The sequence below is a fragment of the Bolinopsis microptera genome, chromosome 2, assembly GCF_026151205.1.
Source record: "Bolinopsis microptera isolate Bmic1 chromosome 2, MBARI_Bmic_1.0, whole genome shotgun sequence".
NCBI classification, from domain to species: Eukaryota; Metazoa; Ctenophora; class Tentaculata; order Lobata; family Bolinopsidae; genus Bolinopsis; species Bolinopsis microptera.
Window position 1 is genome coordinate 16,397,941 of NC_087073.1, and position 16,114 is coordinate 16,414,054.

The following is a 16,114-nucleotide window of genomic DNA, read 5'->3' on the forward strand; positions in this document are numbered from 1 at the left end:
ATATCAGCCAAAGTGATCTAAATCCTATTGAAGGTCCGTGTGCTGAGAGAGGTGAATGCGGTTTTATAGTACATATAAAAGCATCGACAGAAGAGAACAGCTGCTCTTTTAACATTGAACTGCTCCAAGATCCTGAAGCATACCCAGATCACATTCATTTTCACGAGGACATCATTTGCAGTAAAAACATGCATTTCGTTCTAGAAATGACATTCTCAGGCAGGAAACGTCTTTTTCCCGTCTCCTGGTATGGCAAACCTAATCCTAATGTAAACGCCTCAATATGGAAATGGGGAGCTATATACTTTATGGACAAAGGTGAGACTCCTCTGGGTTTCCCAGATGAGAATATAGAGTGGCGTTGGGGACTTGGCAGGAAGGCAAAGATCACACCTGCCTTCCTCATTTCTAGAGATTTACATTGATTTGAATTTGAAACTATTTACCTATTATAATTACAGCTCAACGTTGCTCTGTAGCTCTGTAGCAACAATCAACATGCTATTGAGCTATTCTTTCTTATTAAGATTCATTTTTTTAATCTTTTAATCATTTTCTGTGAATAATGTTCAATTTGAAGACTCAATTTTGAATTTTCGATAAGTTTGTACAAAATTTGTTTCCAAAATATTTTGTCCCGATTATTGTAGTACATGTCTGTCTCCATATGGTATTTTAGTACTTTTTAAAGCGAGTATTAATTCTCGTAATTTTAATGTAATGCTTTTTATTAACTTTAGATTTTATGGTCATATGAAAGAAGACCGATGAATCTCACCACTGCTTTACTGCTTATTATAATGACGATCTAATTTTCTGCTGCATGCATGTTTTGCTACAAGATATTCCATCGAACGTATTACATCGTTTAAACATTTAGGCGGTGTGTTATTTTAAAGCATTATAACCTTAAAATTGGGCAAGCGTCCAATTTTATCATCATTACAGTAACATGTGAATCGTGAATTGAGAAATGTTCCACTTAAAACTCGTACTAGAAGCATTTACAATTTACATTATATTTTCACTACAATAAAGTAACAGGACATTCAGAGATCATGGAACGTGGCCTAAAAAGGAAAGACACTAAATCCAATTCCTCGGAACACCACCAATTAAAAAAGAGTAGAACTTGCAACGACTCCCAATATCAACTGACAGGTTTGCTTCTAGATCGAATTTGATTTCCAGGTTTGAAGTTATGAATACTCTTTATTTAGGTGTCAGGATTTATTTTTTACTAACTGGCGGTTTGAATGATTCTAATTGTATATTGCTTTAGAAGGAGACGTTAATTCAGCGAATGGTCACGTGGTTCACTGGAACTCTCTGCCTATCAATGTTATGATAGTTATTTTTGGAAAATTGGCTGCCGGGGATCTAGCACAATGCTCGTTAGTATGTAACTACTGGCAGGAAATATTACAAGGTAACCTATTTTAGATTTCGCAACATAGGTGATCCTTTTGTTTTCTTATTATTTCCGCAATCTTTTCTTGATTTACTCTGCTTTATTATTCATCATGGGCCATGGTTATCTTCTCTTGACTCATTTTTACCAATTACTGCCCCACTACTCTGAAGAGAGCTAATTTGCTATCTATATTTCAGATGACTACGTGTGGAAGCAGCTATTTTCTCTTCACTGGAATGTAGCTCCCACAACCCCTCTCCGACCAGACGTCCAGGAATCCTCGTGGCTTTCAGAATACAAACGCCTGCATATCCTGCAAAACGGCTCTGCAACGGTGACTTGCAACGTTCACCACGGTGAAAGTGTTTACGATCTGACCTTCTCCCGATCTGGGAAATATTTGTGTACGTCTTCAAAACGATTCATCGTCATGTGGTCAGTCGGTGATACCATTGAAGTTTTCAACAAGTTGTATATTTCATGTAACGAGAAGGCAGATCAAGGGATACAGAGGGACACAGAATCTGGGATACGTTACACTCTTTTTAGTGAAACTGACGAATATTTAATGATTTTTGGATTACAATTGCAGCTTGACGGAGAGGAGTACTCTGACAAAATGTTTCAAGTTCTCATTTACACTTTTCCTGACTGTTTTCTCGCAAAGACCGTGGATTGGTGGGATAATAATTGTGATGCTAGTCCTGGTTGGTTGGGTAGATCTACTTTTATAATCACCGAGTTAAATGAATCAGGATATGCAGGCAAATTAATGGTATGGTCCGTGTTCAAGCAGCATAAACCGAAAGAAATTGTGAATGTAGACTATGACATTGAAGATGTGGCTGTGATGAACAGTAGAAATGGATTGCAAAAACTTCTTTCATTTTGCTATGATGAAGATGAGCGACTTGATGAGGATGATGATGATGACTTTGTGGACTATACAGAAAATCGTCACAAAATGTCGTTTTATGTTGTGAATTCGGACCTACCCTTGAAAGAGCATGTATGTAACCCAAAGCGATTCTGCTGTGTAGAATCAAAGTATTATTCACCTAATCCAAATCATTATTCATGTGATCGTCATCCTGTGATGGACAAACACTTTGGAGCAGCAATTCGTCAGGTCGATGATAGTTTGACGGACAATTTTGCAGTCGTTTGTAGACCGATCAGGGAAAATTGTGAGGGTGGCAAGATCAAATATTCTAAAGAAAAGTTAGACCTAAGAATTTTCGACCTCAAAATGAATTTGATGAGGGTTGTGCCTCTACAGTCAATGGTTCCACCCCAGCTTTATTTATTCGACCACGATTATTGGTTGGATGAACATTTTAACAGTTTGATGATATCAGGTGATTTGCACCCAGGACTGCTTCACTATTATGATCTTCACTATAATGTTCATATTAAAAAGAAAACAGGTCACACGGAGGGTTTGAACTATGCTGCTTTCGCTCCAAATACACCGTTTTTACTTTGCACTGTTTCTGATGACTATTTGATTAAGTTTTGGGATTTTAGATCTAAATAAAATAAATTAGAAAATTATTATCTTTGACGGGTTAAAAACGGTTTCTTTCTTTTATTTATTCTCTTGTTGTTTACAGGGTCTTTTTTAGCAATCAATTACAAATATATTAATTTGTTCCCCTCACTAATGACCAATTACTGGTTTCATAATTATTTATTATTTACTAGGTATAGAGTATAGAACCATTATCTCCGATTTTTTATTTATCAAATAAATCTGCTTGATTATGATAATAATTGTTAGATGTTGTTTCGGATTGATTGTTTAACTTATTAATGTTTCATATTTAAACATGACTATTTGAAATGACTCACATGTAGTATTATGACTCACGAGTCTCACATTATTTTATCACTTTTATCCAAGTAAAGCAACTTGACATTTGTGTTCAACTGTATGCAGCTCAAATTGGTCTATTTTAAATTGTGTCGGGGTCAACACGGCACATACTTCCGTACACAGGAAATATTTGTCCGATGTATTATAATATCATCATTCCACTGTTGAATCTCATCCTTTCTACTCTCACATTTTCAGTCGAGGATCCCTCCTCTCACAGTTGGCTCTCTCTCCCAGCCCCCATCTCGATGGCTGTGTTAACTTTGCCAGACTGTGCAATGTCTCAGAAGACAGCATAGTCAAGTTTTGGGGTTTCTAAAGTCACAAAAAAAGTATTTGTTGGAAAGTATTTGTTGGAAAGTAAGTAAGTTTTTAAATATTATATGAACTAATTTAAATAGGTAGAATATTTAAAGGATTAACATGGTAATCATGGTAATGATTGATTGAAAGCCCCTCGTAAGGACAATCCTGAAAAACCTAACTTCTAGAAAAAATTATATCAAAAATAAAAGGATGAAGTCAAATGAAGTCAAATGTGATAAATCATAACAAATGTAATATAATCGATGGTATATTAATTTTGATAGTTGCACGGCAAATTTTAAAAATGAAGTTTCGAGACTTAGAAATCCTGGCATTACGGCTCTCATTCCTTTCTTTTGTTTACGGAATAAGCACTAAATTTAATCCTAGACATGAAGCCCCAGATCAAGGAAGAATAGTCAAGGTGTGACTGAATAGAACTGTGGTAGATTTGATATTTCAAAAGACATATTTCCATATTATTGAGTGAAACCTTTCTTACAATTTCAGCAGTAATTTAAAGTTCCATGATATTGATAATCAGTAAGTTAACAAATCACTAGGATGATACTTAACTGAAAATAAGATTGGTATGCCCTCGACTCTTGGTCCCTTAGCCTTGAATGATTATGTTTTCTTCTATTAATTTCGTTGCATATTTGTATTTGTTTATAGTTTGCTCCAGCTGTTAAATGACTGCTTACAATGCTTCACTCTCAATATAACTCAATAGGCAACGTTAAGTTATTTAGGCTTAAAATAGTTCGGAGCGGTTTTTTTATACAATGCAATTTCTGATGCTCACTTTTTAACTTCTCGGTCTTGAACGTGAAAACTTTAATTTATTCTTCAATTTATTGCAACTGATCCGTTTCGACGTATATTTGAAACGATGTTATGACCTGACGTAACTACCTTCGTATGAATCATCACCTACTTTAAACCTGCATAATTGTTACTAATTATTGTTAGCATATGTTTTTTAAACAAGCTCGGTTGAAATGTCAGACATAATTCAAATTGATGTAACTGTGAGGAGCTTTTTAACTCGCTCATTTTGTTGTTTCACATGTTCATTATTTTACGTTACATTTTGTTTTTGTAGTTTTGTTTACCTGAAGTTCGTTTACACGTTACATGAGTTGCGGTCTATCAGGGTATGCAACGAGATAGTATCTCGATAAGATTATCGGCGATACTTGGGTCATAATCGTTATCAGATTATCTCGATAATTCGATGAAAATTATTTTTTAAATTCCTCCGACTTAAACTCAGAAATTTAAGATTTAATCCTCAATAAATAACGATAGTAGTTCCAGTGTTATTATTACTGCATACTAATATAACTTACAAGCCGTACCTGCATCATTCTAAATACAGAGTAGAGCTCATTATATTATTATGGAGACATATTTATGACTTATGTCATGCCTTGGTATTGTTATGGTTATCATTTATCTAGTCTTGCAATCTAAATTTAAACAGAACTATTATCAGGAGACAAGAATAGCATTCCCGTAATTACAAGATAACCAAAACAAAAGTATGGTATTTCTCAGGGCGTGGGCACAAAACAAATTCCAAAATAAAAAGAACGGAATTAAAAACTTATCACAGTTGATGAATCTCTTAAGGTTACGTACACTTTTCGGCTGTTCAATGTTGCTTTTCTTTGATTCTTGAAATGGCTCTATAAGTATATAATATGTATTATGTATAAATGACTTACGAGTGCCGATTTGTACTCACTACTGTAATATTATGAGCTCAAATTTGATAACCTAATTATAGACCGATAATATTTCGATAATTCCTAAACATTTATCAATTATATTTATATCGATAAAATATTGGACCTATAATGCAAACCGTACTGTATTTTTTACTTTATAACATTGTTTATTATTGGAGCGTTCGATACAGATTACGAATCGTAGCTAATTCTGAAACACGTTAGTTATTTAATTTGTTCGGTTTCAGATTTTTTAAATATTTTACATATTACAATCCAAAATTATGTATGCACTTATATAATTGCAAATTCTATGAATTATTTTATAAAGTCCGGTTTTACTCTGAAAGTTGGACCAGCAGGCCTGCATTCTAACAATTCAATTATTTTATGTTTGCAACTCGCTAAACACAGTGGGTCTAGACTCCAGACTTTATAGTAAATTCCATCTGTTATCATAATGTTTTATTGTACCAAGACAACGATCAGTGTCTGTATGTTGGTTATTATTTTCTGCAGCACTTCTACAATATAACTAGCACTACAATTTAGCGATGAATGAAGACGATCCACTGTCTCCCATGATAAAGAGCAGCGTGAGCTCCATTAAGAAAGAAATAGGGGTGGAGGTTCCGAGTCATGCGCAGCGCATCTTACGCAAACTCAATGAGATGCGCGCTAACTGCTATCTTTGTGACACAGAACTCATCTGCAAAGACCAATCGGTCAGTTGTGCTGTCATTATAATAGCCTGAAATAATACTTCTGTAGCTGAATTTTAGACATTTATAACTTCCTTATTCTCAAAACATCAGATTCAACTTTGAAGGTGCAAATAATGGTGATGATGAGGCCTTAAAATCTGATTTAATTGACGATGACCTGTAAACTATTACCCTTCAGTTCTACGTGCACAGATCAGTACTGAGCGGAGGCAGTGCCTACTTCTCAGCTTACTTTGACAGATGGTTCCCCAACGCTGATGAGAAAAAGGTAGCTCACATCATTCAGTAACACCAAGCACCCATTCAGTAACACCAAGCACCCATTCAGTAACACCAAGCACCCATTCAGTAACACCAAGCACCCATTCACAAATATTCTTAATACAAGCTGACGTTTAATCTGTAACCCTCTACCTCCGTCTTAACTCCTCTAGTTGACTCCTTTATCCAGCTCTCTGCCTCCTTCTTAACTCCTCTAGTTGACTCCTTTATCCAGCTCTCTGCCTCCTTTCTTAACTCCTCTAGTTGACTCCTTTATCCAGCTCTCTGCCTCCTTCTTAACTCCTCTAGTTGACTCCTTTATCCAGCTCTCTGTCTCCTTTCTTAACTCCTCTAGTTGACTCCTTTATCCAGCTCTCTGCCTCCTTCTTAACTCCTCTAGTTGACTCCTTTATCCAGCTCTCTGTCTCCTTCTTAACTCCTCTAGTTGACTCCTTTATCCAGCTCTCTGCCTCCTTCTTAACTCCTCTAGTTGACTCCTTTATCCAGCTCTCTGTCTCCTTCTTAACTCCTCTAGTTGACTCCTTTATCCAGCTCTCTGTCTCCTTCTTAACTCCTCTAGTTGACTCCTTTATCCAGCTCTCTGCCTCCTTCTTAACTCCTCTAGTTGACTCCTTTATCCAGCTCTCTGCCTCCTTCTTAACTCCTCTAGTTGACTCCTTTATCCAGCTCTCTGCCTCCTTCTTAACTCCTCTAGTTGACTCCTTTATCCAGCTCTCTGCCTCCTTCTTAACTCCTCTAGTTGACTCCTTTATCCAGCTCTCTGCCTCCTTCTTAACTCCTCTAGTTGACTCCTTTATCCAGCTCTCTGTCTCCTTCTTAACTCCTCTAGTTGACTCCTTTATCCAGCTCTCTGCCTCCTTTCTTAACTCCTCTAGTTGACTCCTTTATCCAGCTCTCTGCCTCCTTCTTAACTCCTCTAGTTGACTCCTTTATCCAGCTCTCTGCCTCCTTCTTAACTCCTCTAGTTGACTCCTTTATCCAGCTCTCTGCCTCCTTCTTAACTCCTCTAGTTGACTCCTTTATCCAGCTCTCTGCCTCCTTCTTAACTCCTCTAGTTGACTCCTTTATCCAGCTCTCTGTCTCCTTCTTAACTCCTCTAGTTGACTCCTTTATCCAGCTCTCTGCCTCCTTTCTTAACTCCTCTAGTTGACTCCTTTATCCAGCTCTCTGCCTCCGTCTTAACTCCTCTAGTTGACTCCTTTATCCAGCTCTCTGCCTCCTTCTTAACTCCTCTAGTTGACTCCTTTATCCAGCTCTCTGCCTCCTTCTTAACTCCTCTAGTTGACTCCTTTATCCAGCTCTCTGCCTCCTTCTTAACTCCTCTAGTTGACTCCTTTATCCAGCTCTCTGCCTCCTTCTTAACTCCTCTAGTTGACTCCTTTATCCAGCTCTCTGCCTCCTTCTTAACTCCTCTAGTTGACTCCTTTATCCAGCTCTCTGCCTCCTTCTTAACTCCTCTAGTTGACTCCTTTATCCAGCTCTCTGCCTCCTTCTTAACTCCTCTAGTTGACTCCTTTATCCAGCTCTCTGCCTCCTTCTTAACTCCTCTAGTTGACTCCTTTATCCAGCTCTCTGCCTCCTTCTTAACTCCTCTAGTTGACTCCTTTATCCAGCTCTCTGCCTCCTTCTTAACTCCTCTAGTTGACTCCTTTATCCAGCTCTCTGCCTCCTTCTTAACTCCTCTAGTTGACTCCTTTATCCAGCTCTCTGCCTCCTTCTTAACTCCTCTAGTTGACTCCTTTATCCAGCTCTCTGTCTCCTTCTTAACTCCTCTAGTTGACTCCTTTATCCAGCTCTCTGCCTCCTTCTTAACTCCTCTAGTTGACTCCTTTATCCAGCTCTCTGTCTCCTTCTTAACTCCTCTAGTTGACTCCTTTATCCAGCTCTCTGCCTCCTTCTTAACTCCTCTAGTTGACTCCTTTATCCAGCTCTCTGTCTCCTTCTTAACTCCTCTAGTTGACTCCTTTATCCAGCTCTCTGTCTCCTTCTTAACTCCTCTAGTTGACTCCTTTATCCAGCTCTCTGCCTCCTTCTTAACTCCTCTAGTTGACTCCTTTATCCAGCTCTCTGCCTCCTTCTTAACTCCTCTAGTTGACTCCTTTATCCAGCTCTCTGCCTCCTTCTTAACTCCTCTAGTTGACTCCTTTATCCAGCTCTCTGCCTCCTTCTTAACTCCTCTAGTTGACTCCTTTATCCAGCTCTCTGCCTCCTTCTTAACTCCTCTAGTTGACTCCTTTATCCAGCTCTCTGTCTCCTTCTTAACTCCTCTAGTTGACTCCTTTATCCAGCTCTCTGCCTCCTTTCTTAACTCCTCTAGTTGACTCCTTTATCCAGCTCTCTGCCTCCTTCTTAACTCCTCTAGTTGACTCCTTTATCCAGCTCTCTGCCTCCTTCTTAACTCCTCTAGTTGACTCCTTTATCCAGCTCTCTGCCTCCTTCTTAACTCCTCTAGTTGACTCCTTTATCCAGCTCTCTGCCTCCTTCTTAACTCCTCTAGTTGACTCCTTTATCCAGCTCTCTGTCTCCTTCTTAACTCCTCTAGTTGACTCCTTTATCCAGCTCTCTGCCTCCTTCTTAACTCCTCTAGTTGACTCCTTTATCCAGCTCTCTGCCTCCTTCTTAACTCCTCTAGTTGACTCCTTTATCCAGCTCTCTGCCTCCTTCTTAACTCCTCTAGTTGACTCCTTTATCCAGCTCTCTGCCTCCTTCTTAACTCCTCTAGTTGACTCCTTTATCCAGCTCTCTGCCTCCTTCTTAACTCCTCTAGTTGACTCCTTTATCCAGCTCTCTGCCTCCTTCTTAACTCCTCTAGTTGACTCCTTTATCCAGCTCTCTGCCTCCTTCTTAACTCCTCTAGTTGACTCCTTTATCCAGCTCTCTGCCTCCTTCTTAACTCCTCTAGTTGACTCCTTTATCCAGCTCTCTGCCTCCTTCTTAACTCCTCTAGTTGACTCCTTTATCCAGCTCTCTGCCTCCTTCTTAACTCCTCTAGTTGACTCCTTTATCCAGCTCTCTGCCTCCTTCTTAACTCCTCTAGTTGACTCCTTTATCCAGCTCTCTGCCTCCTTCTTAACTCCTCTAGTTGACTCCTTTATCCAGCTCTCTGCCTCCTTCTTAACTCCTCTAGTTGACTCCTTTATCCAGCTCTCTGTCTCCTTCTTAACTCCTCTAGTTGACTCCTTTATCCAGCTCTCTGCCTCCTTCTTAACTCCTCTAGTTGACTCCTTTATCCAGCTCTCTGCCTCCTTCTTAACTCCTCTAGTTGACTCCTTTATCCAGCTCTCTGCCTCCTTCTTAACTCCTCTAGTTGACTCCTTTATCCAGCTCTCTGCCTCCTTCTTAACTCCTCTAGTTGACTCCTTTATCCAGCTCTCTGTCTCCTTCTTAACTCCTCTAGTTGACTCCTTTATCCAGCTCTCTGCCTCCTTCTTAACTCCTCTAGTTGACTCCTTTATCCAGCTCTCTGTCTCCTTCTTAACTCCTCTAGTTGACTCCTTTATCCAGCTCTCTGCCTCCTTTCTTAACTCCTCTAGTTGACTCCTTTATCCAGCTCTCTGCCTCCTTCTTAACTCCTCTAGTTGACTCCTTTATCCAGCTCTCTGCCTCCTTCTTAACTCCTCTAGTTGACTCCTTTATCCAGCTCTCTGCCTCCTTCTTAACTCCTCTAGTTGACTCCTTTATCCAGCTCTCTGCCTCCTTCTTAACTCCTCTAGTTGACTCCTTTATCCAGCTCTCTGCCTCCTTTCTTAACTCCTCTAGTTGACTCCTTTATCCAGCTCTCTGCCTCCTTTCTTAACTCCTCTAGTTGACTCCTTTATCCAGCTCTCTGCCTCCTTCTTAACTCCTCTAGTTGACTCCTTTATCCAGCTCTCTGCCTCCTTCTTAACTCCTCTAGTTGACTCCTTTATCCAGCTCTCTGCCTCCTTTCTTAACTCCTCTAGTTGACTCCTTTATCCAGCTCTCTGCCTCCTTCTTAACTCCTCTAGTTGACTCCTTTATCCAGCTCTCTGCCTCCTTCTTAACTCCTCTAGTTGACTCCTTTATCCAGCTCTCTGCCTCCTTCTTAACTCCTCTAGTTGACTCCTTTATCCAGCTCTCTGCCTCCTTCTTAACTCCTCTAGTTGACTCCTTTATCCAGCTCTCTGCCTCCTTCTTAACTCCTCTAGTTGACTCCTTTATCCAGCTCTCTGCCTCCTTCTTAACTCCTCTAGTTGACTCCTTTATCCAGCTCTCTGCCTCCTTCTTAACTCCTCTAGTTGACTCCTTTATCCAGCTCTCTGCCTCCTTCTTAACTCCTCTAGTTGACTCCTTTATCCAGCTCTCTGCCTCCTTCTTAACTCCTCTAGTTGACTCCTTTATCCAGCTCTCTGCCTCCTTCTTAACTCCTCTAGTTGACTCCTTTATCCAGCTCTCTGCCTCCTTCTTAACTCCTCTAGTTGACTCCTTTATCCAGCTCTCTGCCTCCTTCTTAACTCCTCTAGTTGACTCCTTTATCCAGCTCTCTGCCTCCTTCTTAACTCCTCTAGTTGACTCCTTTATCCAGCTCTCTGCCTCCTTCTTAACTCCTCTAGTTGACTCCTTTATCCAGCTCTCTGTCTCCTTCTTAACTCCTCTAGTTGACTCCTTTATCCAGCTCTCTGCCTCCTTCTTAACTCCTCTAGTTGACTCCTTTATCCAGCTCTCTGCCTCCTTCTTAACTCCTCTAGTTGACTCCTTTATCCAGCTCTCTGCCTCCTTCTTAACTCCTCTAGTTGACTCCTTTATCCAGCTCTCTGCCTCCTTCTTAACTCCTCTAGTTGACTCCTTTATCCAGCTCTCTGCCTCCTTTCTTAACTCCTCTAGTTGACTCCTTTATCCAGCTCTCTGCCTCCTTTCTTAACTCCTCTAGTTGACTCCTTTATCCAGCTCTCTGCCTCCTTTCTTAACTCCTCTAGTTGACTCCTTTATCCAGCTCTCTGCCTCCTTCTTAACTCCTCTAGTTGACTCCTTTATCCAGCTCTCTGCCTCCTTCTTAACTCCTCTAGTTGACTCCTTTATCCAGCTCTCTGTCTCCTTCTTAACTCCTCTAGTTGACTCCTTTATCCAGCTCTCTGCCTCCTTCTTAACTCCTCTAGTTGACTCCTTTATCCAGCTCTCTGCCTCCTTCTTAACTCCTCTAGTTGACTCCTTTATCCAGCTCTCTGCCTCCTTCTTAACTCCTCTAGTTGACTCCTTTATCCAGCTCTCTGCCTCCTTCTTAACTCCTCTAGTTGACTCCTTTATCCAGCTCTCTGCCTCCTTTCTTAACTCCTCTAGTTGACTCCTTTATCCAGCTCTCTGCCTCCTTTCTTAACTCCTCTAGTTGACTCCTTTATCCAGCTCTCTGCCTCCTTCTTAACTCCTCTAGTTGACTCCTTTATCCAGCTCTCTGCCTCCTTCTTAACTCCTCTAGTTGACTCCTTTATCCAGCTCTCTGCCTCCTTCTTAACTCCTCTAGTTGACTCCTTTATCCAGCTCTCTGTCTCCTTCTTAACTCCTCTAGTTGACTCCTTTATCCAGCTCTCTGCCTCCTTCTTAACTCCTCTAGTTGACTCCTTTATCCAGCTCTCTGCCTCCTTCTTAACTCCTCTAGTTGACTCCTTTATCCAGCTCTCTGCCTCCTTCTTAACTCCTCTAGTTGACTCCTTTATCCAGCTCTCTGCCTCCTTCTTAACTCCTCTAGTTGACTCCTTTATCCAGCTCTCTGTCTCCTTCTTAACTCCTCTAGTTGACTCCTTTATCCAGCTCTCTGCCTCCTTCTTAACTCCTCTAGTTGACTCCTTTATCCAGCTCTCTGCCTCCTTCTTAACTCCTCTAGTTGACTCCTTTATCCAGCTCTCTGCCTCCTTCTTAACTCCTCTAGTTGACTCCTTTATCCAGCTCTCTGCCTCCTTCTTAACTCCTCTAGTTGACTCATTTATCCAGCTCTCTGCCTCCTTCTTAACTCCTCTAGTTGACTCCTTTATCCAGCTCTCTGCCTCCTTCTTAACTCCTCTAGTTGACTCCTTTATCCAGCTCTCTGTCTCTCAGGTGGAACTTCAAAGTGTGGACCCCTCAGCTCTGTCAGTCCTGCTCGACTTCCTCTACTCAGGAGTCCTGAACATCAACACCAGCAACATGTTCGATATATTCGTAGCTGCCGATACCTTGCAGGTACAGTACCTCCGTGTGTGTTAAAGGCGGATCTGCTTTTTTTAGATCTGACGACTGACACTTTTTTTTGTGTTATTGTTGAATTTTAATGTATTCAATGTTATTAACATTAAGAATGTAATATGTTCAACATTAAACAACTTCGTGGTGTTTTATTCTTAACGTTAGTTTCTTTTCCTTTCCAGATGTAGAATTGTATGTTTATACACAACATAAACACTAAGTTAAAAGCCATTGTTCTCTCTGCAGGTAGAAGAAGCGCGCCACGTGTGTATAACAAAGTTACACGTGCATCTCAACCCTGACAGCTGTGTTGATATGCTCAACTTTGCCATGCACTTCTTCCTTCATCCCCTGGCTGAAGCTGCTATCAATCTTATCGCCACTGAACCATTAGTGAGTTATAACAAAATAAACATGCAGCTTTTGATTATTGACAGCAATTATATAATACCTTATAAGATATTATATCTATCATTACCATGATAGATTACCAATTACCTTTACTATTAATATGATTTCAGTTTAATACTTATAATCTATGTGTCAAGGTATGTCAACACAGAGTATACAACACTAATAATCTCTGTGTCAAGGTATACAACACAGAGTATACAACACTAATAATCTATGTGTCAAGGTATACAACACAGAGTATACAACACTAATAATCTCTGTGTCAAGGTATACAACACAGAGTCCAGGAACACGAGTCTGACAGACGGCTCGTGGGCGGAGATACAGACCTGGATCAGGAGAAACAGGATGGTGGTTAACCCTTACAATGTTACTTACAACTTACTACAGATACGTCCCGGATCATCCACCAAACTTAGAGAGATCTTCTGTGGCATGATAGGTTCGTTTTTTAGAGAAGTTCTCCTCGTCCCAAATAAATAAAAATTTTTCATCTGAATTAGGCGAAGGTGTATTAAAAAAAATGTTTGTTACACCATCTTTGTTCACGAAAAAAATCGTTTGCCACCAATAACTCAAAAAGATCATCTTTCACTGTTTCAGATGAACGAACAGAGGGGCTGATGTCCGCCCAGGTGTTACCTACAGCTTTATCAATTCTATCTGCTGCTCGATCCAACATTGAGACAAAAGGAGAGGTCACCAGCAACGAACCGACCTGTAGCTCCTCAAGTACAGATCATACTGAGACCTCCTCACTGGAGGACCTGGCCAGCAGAGCACATATCATGATACACTCACTTCCTGCTGACTCAGACCAGACACAAGACCCACACAGAGGGTCCAGTAAAACTGAGGTACCAGAGAATGTGACTACATCTCTGCAACCAGGTGTAATTACTCCAGTGCCAACCCCCTCCTCCACTGATATCTGGTCTGAAGGAGCAGCTGGGGCTTCAGGGGCAGCTACAGGACCAGCAGCCCCACCATACCGAGCCAGTCGACTGTGGACTATCTCGTGTAACCACCCCGGTGGTTACTATAGGAGACTGGACCAGGACCAGAGGGTGGTGAAGAAGCGCCGGGTGGTGGTTGAAGACACCAAACCACGGTGGGTAACCAAGATAGTTCTGTTAGGAGGCTGCAACAGCACCACCTCCACCGTGCACACTATATTCCACAACATCCAGCCCTTCAGCGTGGTGACAGGGGTGACAGTTGTCCGGGACAACTTGTCACATGACATCCTCCCTGAAGGGAAGAACAACGACGCTGAGTGGGAAGAGTGTGGGAGTTTGTCACAGCTGTGTTACGGGTGCGCTGCTACAACTGCTGGGACTAAAGCTTATGTTTTTGGTGGGAAGGACGCTAATAGCCAATATTTGGCTGAGTTCCAAGAGTTTGACATGTCTACCAATACCAGCAAGAGACTCGCTAAAGGACCACAACCTAAAGAAGATGCTGTCGCTGTGAGAATAGGTTAATTCTTGTTTTCCATGTTTGTTTTTTTGAATTATGTGCTTCTTTTACTGAGCTATGTGACACAGTTTAACTAGCTCAGCACGCATGCTTAAACATCAAATTCAAGTGTTTATCTCACAATTACTGACATTTGACAGTGCTCCAAACATTACTTCACGAGTAGCACATAGCTCCAGGTACGTTACACCCGACCCCACTCAGGCGAGGATATTTACATAGTCGGAGGACGAAACAGCACAGTGCAACACAGTCAGTACAAAGTAGACAAATACAACATCCCCTCTGGGAAGTGGGAGTCGGTATCACCATGTTTCAAGATAGGTTATCAGGGTGCTGCTGCTGCTTGTAATGGCTTGCTCTATACTTTCTGTGGACAGGTTCGTTGGGCCAACATCTGTACAATATTGGGGAAGAAAGAAACGTCTGGGCAGTTGAGATTAACGTTAAATGGGTCCAGTGGTTTGAGCCATGGTTGCAACTTTGTAGCCATTATCAGTTTTAGGCAATAGGCCCACGATTTTCATTGTCCAAATATGGAAAGTGAAACCTCGATATTGTTTCTGTCTAGTTCTAATGTACCGTCACAATAGTGACTTTAAAATATATGAATCATGAAATATGACACATACATCAGTGTCAAATTACAAAGAGAAAAATACGACACATATTTTCAGCGGCCGCACGGCAAGGCAACAGACACAGTGATGTGTTACATGCCGCACAGCGACTCTTGGTCCCCACAACCGAATGCCCCCACCACTATGAACTCCTGCCAAGCTGCCACACTTCAGAGGAAGATTTTCCTCCTCGCAACTGAATACAAGAACCTGGTTAGATTTAAGTTTTGTCATTTATTACTGAATTTACCAGGATGTGGTAAGAATGTTGTGCTGAACTTACTTTCAGTTTGTTTGTTGGTTGTTTAGATCTTTAAAGGGCGTTATTTGGCTGAGTAGAATGATGATACTTACTAAAGTACTAAGATCTAAGAAAATGTTCATTGTCCGGTCAAAGCACCGACTGATTAGTCATGATAAGTCATAATTAGTCATAATTAGTCATGATAAGCACATATTGGAAATGTCTGATCCTCTATATCCCTCAGATTCTGTACCATTTCCAACCGGACCAACAACTATGGACCAAGATCAACAAATGTGAGCCATCTATTAACGAACCCCAGAATTTTTTCATAATGAACAGCGCAGTAGTAGCACACGAGGGGCATCTCTACGTTCTCCTATTCATGTGCGAGGATGTGGTGCGGGTTATTCGGGTGCAACGCTTCAACATCGGAACAGGCGAGTGGGAGATAGTCTCAACCAAACCTGTTCCTGTACAAAACAGTGGTGTCGTGTTGAACAGCTTCATAACTAATATCAAGCCTCTCTGTTGAAGATCTGTGCTTGGATGTTTGCGGAGTAGTAGTACGAGATTTTGGGTGGTTCATTCTCTAAACATGACTACGGGCTATGCTGAAATCGATTTTATGAAGTTCTTATCTTCTTGTAGGGCATTTTTATTTGCATGAATTTGTAATTATTTATATCTAAATAAAGTGGCTTTTTTCGACTGATTTTCTTTCACGAAGTTTTTAAAAGATCTATGTAAAATGAATACAGGGATATATTATATTATATAATAGTATGAGCTGAACATGACAAAAAATGTTGCTTTATTTTATAGTATGTACGTATATAATATATGT

General features: G+C 40.7%; 2 protein-coding genes across 2 annotated transcripts; both read left to right on the top strand.

Annotated features, from left to right (window-relative positions):
* Positions 1-1,042: 1,042 nt before the first annotated feature.
* Positions 1,043-3,781, top strand: LOC134811209 (uncharacterized). Its single transcript, XM_063817967.1, has 3 exons — positions 1,043-1,161; positions 1,283-1,429; positions 1,612-3,781. The coding sequence occupies exons 1-3, from the start codon at positions 1,059-1,061 to the stop codon at positions 2,949-2,951; spliced, it is 1,590 nt and encodes a 529-aa protein (XP_063674037.1). The 5' UTR covers positions 1,043-1,058; the 3' UTR covers positions 2,952-3,781.
* Positions 3,782-5,848: 2,067 nt separating this feature from the next.
* Positions 5,849-16,092, top strand: LOC134811234 (uncharacterized). The gene is made up of 9 exons (XM_063818001.1): positions 5,849-6,054; positions 6,233-6,322; positions 12,385-12,507; positions 12,757-12,903; positions 13,192-13,366; positions 13,528-14,403; positions 14,608-14,783; positions 15,081-15,236; positions 15,512-16,092. Exons 1-9 carry the CDS (start codon positions 5,884-5,886, stop codon positions 15,800-15,802), a joined length of 2,205 nt encoding a protein of 734 aa, XP_063674071.1. The 5' UTR covers positions 5,849-5,883; the 3' UTR covers positions 15,803-16,092.
* Positions 16,093-16,114: the final 22 nt, after the last annotated feature.